The sequence below is a fragment of the Notothenia coriiceps genome, unplaced genomic scaffold, assembly GCF_000735185.1.
Source record: "Notothenia coriiceps isolate Sejong01 unplaced genomic scaffold, NC01 NC01_scaffold00012621, whole genome shotgun sequence".
NCBI classification, from domain to species: Eukaryota; Metazoa; Chordata; class Actinopteri; order Perciformes; family Nototheniidae; genus Notothenia; species Notothenia coriiceps.
This window is the reverse complement of record NW_011345322.1, coordinates 152,884-163,437: the sequence shown is the minus strand read 5'-3', so window position 1 is coordinate 163,437 and position 10,554 is coordinate 152,884. Positions and strand designations below refer to the sequence as shown.

The 10,554-nt window shown below is 37.4% G+C and overlaps 1 protein-coding gene across 1 annotated transcript in view; it reads left to right on the top strand.

Moving 5' to 3' along the window:
- LOC104947538 (uncharacterized) overlaps positions 1-8,986 on the top strand; it is a 15,827-nt gene extending 6,841 nt beyond the window's left edge. Inside the window, exons 3-11 of the mRNA XM_010773587.1 lie at positions 229-417; positions 861-922; positions 1,036-1,089; positions 1,300-1,398; positions 3,451-3,586; positions 4,648-4,766; positions 6,022-6,156; positions 7,429-7,443; positions 8,330-8,986. Of these exons, the coding sequence (XP_010771889.1) occupies positions 229-417; positions 861-922; positions 1,036-1,089; positions 1,300-1,398; positions 3,451-3,586; positions 4,648-4,766; positions 6,022-6,156; positions 7,429-7,443; positions 8,330-8,395 (875 nt within the window). The 3' untranslated portion in view covers positions 8,396-8,986. The remainder of the gene's footprint in view (positions 1-228; positions 418-860; positions 923-1,035; positions 1,090-1,299; positions 1,399-3,450; positions 3,587-4,647; positions 4,767-6,021; positions 6,157-7,428; positions 7,444-8,329) is intronic.
- The last annotated feature ends 1,568 nt before the right edge of the window (positions 8,987-10,554 follow it).

Here is a 10,554-nt window from a genome sequence, read left to right as displayed (position 1 = left end):
CAGTTATTAATAAAAAAAAAAAATGTAACTTTAAAAAAAAAAAAATTCCCCTTTCCCTCAAACTTTGCGTGACCCCCCTGGCGCCCCCTGGTGGCTCCCCCGTTACGTATTACGTATACCAGGAATTAATAAAAGAAAACTGATGAGGTACTGTATCATTTTAGGTCTACTTGTGTGACTGCCTGTATTGACATATTTTATGCTCACTGTCTCTATATGTTTCAACAGACATGTACGTTAAGGACATCCAGACAGGAATCTGTGCCAAGGACGGTGAGCCGGTGGTGGAGAAGGAGAGCGCGGCCACAGCTCTGGTGGATGGGAAGAACCTGCTGGGTCCTGTGGTGGGAAACTTCTGCATGAATCTGGCCATTAAAAAGGCCAAAGAAGCTGGCATCGGCTGGGTGGTGGCACACGGTGAGTTGTTGCTGTAACTGTAGGGTTATTCTTTAAAAACGTAACTGCTATGTCTGCTGGACTTGTCAGGTTCTGTAAACACTTGAATTTATAATTATGAAACTGGATAGAGCCAACGTTTGTCCACTGGAAAAACCTGTTCAGACGTTACTTTTAAAATGATGAATGCAACAACATGCTCAGGTTTCAAATGTAGGTCTGTATTTGATTTAACACCCGGCATGAGTAAAGGATCGTCTTCACTGTTAAAAGGTTTGTAGTTTAGACATGTTTGGCTCATATAACATGCAAATTAAGTGCAAGAATACCAGAAACCAGAACCACTGTAGTGTCTGACTTCCAAGTTTGTTACAGAAGAATTTTACTAGACTAAAATGGTCGTCAAATCTCTCTAAATAACAACAATGAATATATATTTTCTTCAAGGCATTTTTCTGTTTTAGGTTCCAACCATTACGGTATTGCTGGATATTACTCAATGCAAGCTCTGAAGGAAAACATGATTGTGAGTGAAAGGATTATCTGCCATTCGTGAATTGAATTTACTTTGAATATCCTTTATTATGAAGGTGATTTTCTTAACGGTTTTTAATTGCATGTCTTATCTGGCCAATGCAGGGCATGTCCTTCACCAACACGTCTCCACTGGTGGTTCCCACACGTGGTAAAGATGTACGTTTTTTGTACTGAATAAACTGTATACATATGACTTGTGCCCTTTGCAACCAGTGCTTTTAAAGGCTGGGCTGACCCATTTTCTAGTACAATACATTTAATTGTACGTTTTACCCTGTGTTAACCTCCATAAGACTGATAAAGTATTACTGCGCTGATAAACATCTGCTCTGTCTGATCCTAATACTGTGAACCTGATGTTTGTAGTGCACTTTGGGCACCAACCCCATCAGCGTGGCCGCTCCGGCTAAAGATGGAGACAGCTTTGTTCTGGACATGGCCACATCAGCAGTAGCTCTTGGAAAGGTAAGATCAGGTTTATACAGAGAATATAATAGTGTAGAATACTTTCAAGTTTCACGTGGGGTCGCGAGGCCTTCTTGAGGTAATGGGATGTTGTTGTTTTTTTACAGTTAGCTTATATCTCAGGTTTTCAATCATGTATGTAAAGCAAACTAAATTAAACTGTTTAAAGTCTGGATTATTATACAGTGCTTAAGTTACTTGTTATTGTTTAACGTCATCACACAATAAGAGCACGGCAAAGACCTGAACACATGCTGCCTCATTCATAAAGCCTTCGCTCTCTGCTAAAAACAGCCAGGGTTAAAAAAAAAAAAAAAAGGAACTCATGAAAAACCACCAATAGCTAACAGAACAATGACAGTGACAGGGAGAAGAAAACACTGTAACACTTTACGGTAAGGGTAGATGAATCATCATGAATTCATGCATGACTTAATGCATGAAAAAGCATGAATTAATTCATGTAGTACTCATGTAGTACTTCATGAACTATCAGTAATGTACAGGTATTAATGGTATCTCATGCATGACTTAATGCAGGAACAATACCTTAATTAATGCATCAACTAAGGTATCTCAATCATCATGACTTCTGAGTTATTAATGATGTTCATGTCTTTTTCATATAGATCTGCAGTTAAAGTGTCAGGCCAAAAAACTGACCAGTCACAGCAATTCCAAGTGTTGTAATCATGATTAACTAAGCATGACTTTGTCATTACTTCATCATGATTGTGCCCCTTCAAATAAAGTGGTGACCCGGTCGGTCGGTCATAGCAGTGCATGTAGTCTGTTGAATTCAAAGTGTTGTAATCATGATTAACTAAGCATGACTTTGTCATTACTTCATCATGATTGTGCCCCTTCAAATAAAGTGGTGACCTGTTCCATCGTTTACACTGATAACATATGATTAATGTTCAACACACTGAACAGGGCTGGGGTCAACACTTTGAATTCAACAGAATACATGCAGCTAAGACCGACCGACCGGGTCACCACTTTATTTGAAGGGGCACAATCATGATGAAGTAATGACAAAGTCATGCTTAGTTGCTCATGATTACTCAACTCAACTCAACTCAACTTTATTTATAAAGCCCTTTTCAAAACAGCCGGAGCTGAAACAAAGTGCTGCAACAACACTACAACACTTGGAATTGCTGTGACTGGTCAGTTTTTTGGCCTGACACTTTAATTGCAGATCTATATGAAGAAGACATGAACATCATTAATAACTCAGAAGTCATGATGATTGAGATACCTTAGTTGATGCATTAATTAAGGTATTGTTCCTGCATTAAGTCATGCATGAGATACCATTAATACTTGTACATTACTGATAGTTCATGAAGTACTACATGAATGAATTCATGCTTTTTCATGCATTAAGTCATGCATGAATTCATGATGATTCATCTACCCTTACCGTAAAGTGTTAACGAAAACACTGTGTCCGTTAAAATCAGGTAGTCAGATTTTTTTTTAAAGAAATGACAGACCAAGTATTGTGATTTCATTGAAAAAGTCCTAAACATAACAGCAACATCAACAATCTACTCAAAACGCATTCAAAATTAAGTTTTACACAAACTAACTGTAGATATTGCATTCACTATTTTAGTTAATTGTACATTATATGAGTTCCTCTGCACAAACACTGTTATTTTAGTGCAATGAGTATAACCCATATCCATAAAGTATGTATCTTTATCAGGGGTCTTCAGTTTACTAAATGTTTTAAAATTTAATTTAAAAAAGGGTTATTTTAAGGAAAAAGAGTGCATACTTTGTCAAGGTCATGTGACATTACCTGGACCAATGGAGTTTGATCCGGGCCATTATACTAATGCCACATGTGTGAGATATTTACTGTAAATAGATATCTAAAACGAAAATAGATTTTGTACAAGAGGCAAAAGAGAGCTCTGAATTAAATGTTGGTTGAAATTCTATCATATAATTTGCGCTTGACAAGTACAGTACTTTGTAACTGTGGTCTTAAAATGCCACATACTTAAAGTCTTCTTACAAAATGTTCTTGGTGCTCAGGTGGAGCTCCATGAGCGGCGGGGGGACACCATCCCTGAGGGCTGGGGCTGCGACGCCCAGGGGAAGCTGACCACCGACCCCAAACTGGTCCTGAGCGGAGGAGGACTGGTGCCCGTCGGAGGCAGCGAGGCCACAGGTCAGACACAAGAAAGTCTGCTGAAACATCCTTTGTTTTTCATTTTGTTCTGTCTACGGTTAGATATGGGGAAATCATCCTCCTGTCATCCATCCTTCCTTATTTTCACACATAGTTTATGTCACAATCAGAAAGAATTGTACTGTTTCTAATAAAGTTGTACTCTGATTGAGTCAGTTATGTGCAGATAACAAATTCCACTTGATGTTTCACTTTTTTTTTCGAGACCCCCGAGTGGGGGTCGCGAGATGATTAAAAAATAAAAATGGAAAATTTAAAAAAAATTATTAAAAAAAATTGATTAATTTTTTTTATAATTTAAAAAAATATATATTATTAATAATAACGTTTGCATTTTTTACTTTGACAATCCACTAGCGCAGTGTTTCTCAAACTTTCCTTTTTTTTCTGAAATTAATTCCTTTCTTTCCCCCCCGTCAAACACACATTTATATACTATAGCTACATAAACACAAACAACATTAACAAACAACTCATCTGATTTGAGAACCAATCTAATACAGATGTGAAACAAAAATACTGTTTTCAACCATCATTAAGTCAAACACAAAATTAACATTAAAATGAACACTTAACAATTCTTCAATCGTTTACCACACACTCATAAGAAACACAAGTGCTAGCTTAAATTGTGTATTTATCTATCCTGTACTTTCAGTTTTCTCGGGAAATGTTTCCTCAGTTATATCTTATCAGTTCAAATATCTAGGAATAACAGAATCAGGGAAGACGTTGTCCATACACCCCTTTATATGATTAAGTACATTTGTTGCATTTGTGTTTGTTTTGTTTGTTTATTTATTTAAAGGACAGTGCACATTGATCAACATTGCTGTAAACGTGCCAGTGTTAGCCAGCAGGCTAATTTTCAACTGTTGTCCTTTTGGCAAGATGTTAAAATAGTTCTTAAGATAGTGGTTAAATGTATGATAGGAGGTGTTATTCCTTATCTGTATTGGTATTGTGTTCCAAAGTGTTGATGCATTCAACCTCTCTGTAAGATAACAAATAAAGAGTGTGTATCTGTGTTGTTTCATCAGGAGGGTACAAAGGCTATGGACTGGGGATGATGGTGGAAGTGTTCTGTGGTATTTTGGCCGGTGCTCAGTACAGCAATCATGTCCGGACGTGGAAAGTAACAGACCGTGTTGCCAACCTGGTACGTTAGTTAGTAATATCTTCTGACTGTGTGTTTTAAAGAATATGAACATTATTAAAGTGGACCTATCATGCTATATTTGAATAATATAGTGTAGGATCATACCTATATAAGGCATATTTATACTTTTTATTTTTCAAAATACCAAACAGATCATGCATTTTAGCCATTCCTCATTTCGCTCAATTGAACACTGTCTTTGCATGGGCTGATTCTGTGAGAACAGCACCATCTACAGGCCTGACATATTCACTACAGCGTCTCCAGCGCTTTCGAACGGCAATGTCGGTGGCTGTCTCCTCCTGATTGGTGGAGTTGGCCCAATAGCCGTAGCGCCACTTCTGTGACGTCAGAGAAGTGTTCAAATCTGGATCAGTCTGTATCAGATCCGTTGCAGCCCCTTTTTAAGAGATTTGGGTATGGAGGAAAATAGAGAGGGTTGTGTTTTCTGACACTTGGTGAGTTCCCTGGAACACCGGGGACACATATTCATGTATAAAAGACGAGCAAAAGTGCATTTTGCATGTATATCACCTTTAAGCTATATATCATAACTGATTCTTGAACACAGTCTTCAAATGTTGTGTATTTATCAATTTGTATGAGGGTTAGGGTTATATTGTGCATGTATTGTGTTCCTCTAGTCAAAGTTGCTAAACTACCAGAAGTATGAATATGTTCAAGAGAGAAAGCTTTTTCACACAGTGATGTTTAGCTGAATAGCTTTTCAGAAACAAAGAAGGTAAAATTATCTTTTTAGAGCAAAGAAACATGACGGTGTATTTATTTAAAAGTGTTATGTTTTGTAACACCATTTTGAAAGCCATTATCTACAAGATAATAATAATAATACACTTTATTTGTATTTTTATTTGTATAGCACCTTTCATGCACAAAGCAGCCCAAAGTGCTTTACAGAAAACACAACAACAATATCAAAATAATATTAAAATAAAGCCGGAACAAGATAAAACCTCTACAGTGATCCTAATGAGATTCCCTTGAATGAAAGCTGACAAGAAATTAAAACAGGTTAAAGGAAACAATTAAAAAAAGAACATTAAAAAATGAAAGCAAAACACAACAAATACAGTAAAACTGGACAATGATACTAGGGAGAATTGAAAGTTAACCCAAATTAAAAAGATAGACACATTGAGACGTAGGCCGTATCACATCTCCTCTCTTCTTTCTGTGTTTCTGTTTGTATTGGCTCAGTTCGCTGCGTTCTCATCACTTTTTGGTTATTCTTTAGGGTCAGTGTTTCGTTGCAATCAACCCGGAGAACTTTGCTCCCGGGTTTGCCGACAGGATGTCAGACCTCCTGTCCATCCAGAGGGGGATGGAGCCTGTGAGTGGATCCTGCTGTGGTGCTGATAAACACTGTACATAGGGAGGAAACACATGTAGATGATGTCCAATGATTGCAAGCAGGCTCAGTCTGATAAATAAAAACATTAAAAAGCGCTTCAGTTGCTTTGAGTTTGATGTTGGTTTGAGCTTCACGTTGCTTTGAGCTTCACGTTGCTTTGAGCTTCTTTGAGCTTCACGTTGCTTTGAGCTTCTTTGAGCTTCACGTTGCTTTGAGCTTCTTTGAGCTTCACGTTGCTTTGCGCTTCACGTTGCTTTGAGCTTCACGTTGCTTTGAGCTTCATGTTGCTTTGAGCTTCATGTTGTTTTGAGCTTCACGTTGCTTTGAGCTTCATGTTGCTTTGAGCTTCTTTGAGCTTCACGTTGCTTTGAGCTTCACGTTGCTTTGAGCTTCACGTTGCTTTGAGCTTCATGTTGCTTTGAGCTTCACGTTGCTTTGAGCTTCACGTTGCTTTGAGCTTCACGTTGCTTTGAGCTTCATGTTGTTTTGAGCTTCACGTTGCTTTGAGCTTCATGTTGCTTTGAGCTTCACGTTGCTTTGAGCTTCACGTTGCTTTGAGCTTCATGTTGCTTTGAGCTTGAGCTTCACGTTGCTTTGAGCTTCACGTTGCTTTGAGCTTCACGTTGCTTTGAGCTTCATGTTGCTTTGAGCTTCAGTTGTTTGAGCTTCACGTTGCTTTGAGCTTCACGTTGCTTTGAGCTTCACGTTGCTTTGAGCTTCACTTTGCTTTGAGCTTCACGTTGCTTTGAGCTTCACTTTGCTTTGAGCTTCACGTTGCTTTGAGCTTCACTTTGCTTTGAGCTTCATGTTGCTTTGAGCTTCACTTTGCTTTGAGCTTCACGTTGCTTTGAGCTTCATGTTGCTTTGAGCTTCACGTTGCTTTGAGCTTCTTTGAGCTTCACCTTGCTTTGAGCTTCACGTTGGTTTGAGCTTCATGTTGCTTTGAGCTTCATGTTGCTTTGAGATTCACGTTGCTTTGAGCTTCACGTGTTTGAGCTCTTTGAGCTTCACGTTGCTTTGAGCTTCACGTTGCTTTGAGCTTCTTTGAGCTTCACGTTGCTTTGAGCTTCACGTTGCTTTGAGCTTCTTTGAGCTTCACGTTGCTTTGAGCTTCACGTTGCTTTGAGCTTCACGTTGCTTTGAGCTTCTTTGAGCTTCACGTTGCTTTGAGCTTCACGTTGGTTTGAGCTTCACGTTGCTTTGAGCTTCACGTTGCTTTGAGCTTCACGTTGCTTTGAGCTTCACGTTGCTTTGAGCTTCATGTTGCTTTGAGCTTCACGTTGCTTTGAGCTNGTCAACTACATGGTAAGAGATGTTGAATACAGAATTCATCTGAAACATCTAATAAACATTCCCTCCAGCTCTTGGAACATATGGACTGAAAATGTTTGTTTGTTTGTTTGGTCCAAATGAAGAGGGTTTCAAGGATTCAAAGCTTTATTGTCATGTGTACATTAGCTACAGTGCCGATATGGCAATGAAAAACTTAAGTCACAGGCTCCTCCAACAGTGCAACATGAATATATATATAGGAAATAAAACAAATAAAAGGTTTAATTATGTAATATTGTCTTTTACTCACACCATTCGTACTTAGAAAATGCTGGAACAGATGTGATCCATTAAGACTTCCTATTATATATTCTTAAAGCTATAATTTGTATGATGTAGATAAAGTGAACAACCAGCATCTGGAAAGCTAGTTTAAAGACTTACAAGTGAAGGGAAACAGCTAGCCTGGATCAACGCAAAGTTACTCTACTTAGTGACCTACATGTTATATATCATTTGTTGCTAGTTTTAATTAAATACAATGTATTGAAAGATTTTGGGAAACATTGCTTTTATAATTTCCTGATCTGGCAACCTCTCCTTGTAGCCTTGTAGCCTCCTAGTACCTTTGCCTTGCATCTCCAATACGTTTTCTGACACGTAACCCCAACGTAAAAACACAACTTAAAATGTTTCAACTTCAGGTTTTTTACTGACAGGATATAAACAGGCCAACTTTTTTCCCTTCTTCCAGTTGTTATACAAAATAAAAGTGGCTGCTAACTGAAACAATACAGCATTGCGATTTAATCAATTTACTAATTTCTGAGTCTCAGAAGTTGTTTGCAAAATGTCCATTTATATCTAGCTTTCAGATTTAACTAACTGGACTTCTTTATGCCTTTTTTTATTTTTTCAGAACGAATGTGCCAAGAGAGTCGGTGTCAGCCCGCTGCTGCCATGTGACAATCTTATCTCCAACTAGTGGATCCAGTCCGGAGTCCCAGCGCGGAAAACCTTCAGCTTCTGCTCAAATTAAAGTTCACATTGAGATACATGGGAACGAACCTTTGTACATGCAAATTGTTCACGTGTTGACAATCATATCTTATCCGTATATCAGCACTTTCCGGGTATTTTAATCTCTTCTTTAACATGTAACACAAAACACTTCCCCTTTCCATGACATTTGTGACATAAGACCAAAAATATCAACGTCTCTTTTCTTCTGAAGTAACCTTTTGAAATGTTACTATGTTTCTTGTGTCTTGGCTGGATGTGAACGAGTTAAATTCGTAGCGGTGCTGTTAAAAGATGAGCTTGCTGGTTTGTTGTCACAACAGTTCGGGTTATTCCCTTTTGGTGAGCTATTTTACTTTGTTGCTGTTAAAATGCAGTACAATTTTTTTTAAACTATATAGTTATCAAGCTAAACGTGTTATTTTTATACTGAGAAGAATTTAAAAATGACCATGCAAATGTTTGGCTTCTTGTATAGTTAAAATTGTTTTACTCCAATGTCATAAAAACAAATGCCTTACTTATGTGCCTTATTCAATAAAAGCCATACAAACCATTTTGTTTTTTTAATGCCTCATGTGTTCTGGATTATATTTATATTTGATAACACATTAATATGTTGCTCTTATTTAATGATTTTGCTTTTAATTAATACAGTATATCAATCTACAAAATAAGCACGTTCAACCACCAGATGGCGGTGTACACTTCGACATATTTGATGTAACTCCTGCAGTGATGGTCTCAAGTACAGTTAATTGAATACTTCCCTGTTAACAAGAGTTTATGAGTGGAAAACTCTGACAATTAAACTAAAATATAAAAACATCCATCAAAGAAAGTAAAACTTTTTATTTAAAGTAAACTTTTAGTCAAACCATTGTGCTAATTTTGTACTTCATTACATTTTTTTGAATGTGTTTATTGCCATCATTATCGAACAATTATTATTATTGTGTGGCCCAATCCAAATGCATTTTATTCTCCAAAGCAGTTCTCAGTGGACCATTTACTTCCAAGTGTTGTCTGCAGTTAATCAGTTATTTTTTGTGTTAAATTCATTTTGTAGTGCACAATCTCATATAAATAGCAATAACACAAACATAAAGTGTGTTTGTTCCTCACCACTAGATGGAGACACAGTATCGGTGAACCAGTGGTTTGCACATACTGTGACTCCTGGGTGACTTTAAGAATATGTACACATATTTCATGGGTTCTGCGATGTTGGTATTGTTTTTTTTTTTTAAATAGTTTACATATTAATATTTTACAATTGTAATGGAATTGGTAAAGTAAGAGATGCAAACCATATGTGAGCATCCGTTACTGAATTAAATAACCTATACAACATCATATTCAGATTTTAGACTCCTCTCTATTTCATAATGACCCATTCTGTCATAGTTGTACATACATTAATGCAACATTTGCATTGAGGTAGTCAGTATTTAATTTTTTTCAGCGAGATTGTTGTTGAATAAATGTTTTCTTATATACTGGTGAAAGCCTAGGCCAGAGGAATTATGTTTTTTTTGTTGGTACATGTCCACACACGTACATGTGTGTCATCTTTTTACATGCGGCATATTAGGAATCTCTTCCTATATGCCACACATGACCAAAGGAACTGATTTCACTTTGTAGTCAAAGGACACTTTGACTTCACCACTGTCCTATTCTGAACACAAACATTAAGCATCAAGACAAAGTGCAAAATAAACAATAATACAAAAAAATTACATAAATATGCAACTAAAACAGTAATATAAATAAGACGAGTATAAAATAAATTAATAAAAGAGACAATTCTGTAAAAATAAGGTATCATTATTTGAAATTATAAAAGGTAGAGGCAAACAGGAAAGTATTTTGGCCTTGGTTTGAACTATGTGATTCAGCAGGCCTGGGTTTGAAATCAAGCAAAAGGCCTCTGCCAGAGCCACAAGGGAGAAGGGGGACTGGGCAGTGACAGATGCCCAGATCAGGACCTTAATCTCCCATGCCAAAAGTCCTGGCACTGGGCCCCGGACCCTGGATGTCCCGTTCACACTCGGCCGGCAGCAGACAAAAGAAGAGAAATCAACAAATCAATAGGCTTTCAGCCATAACGAGGGAGGGGAT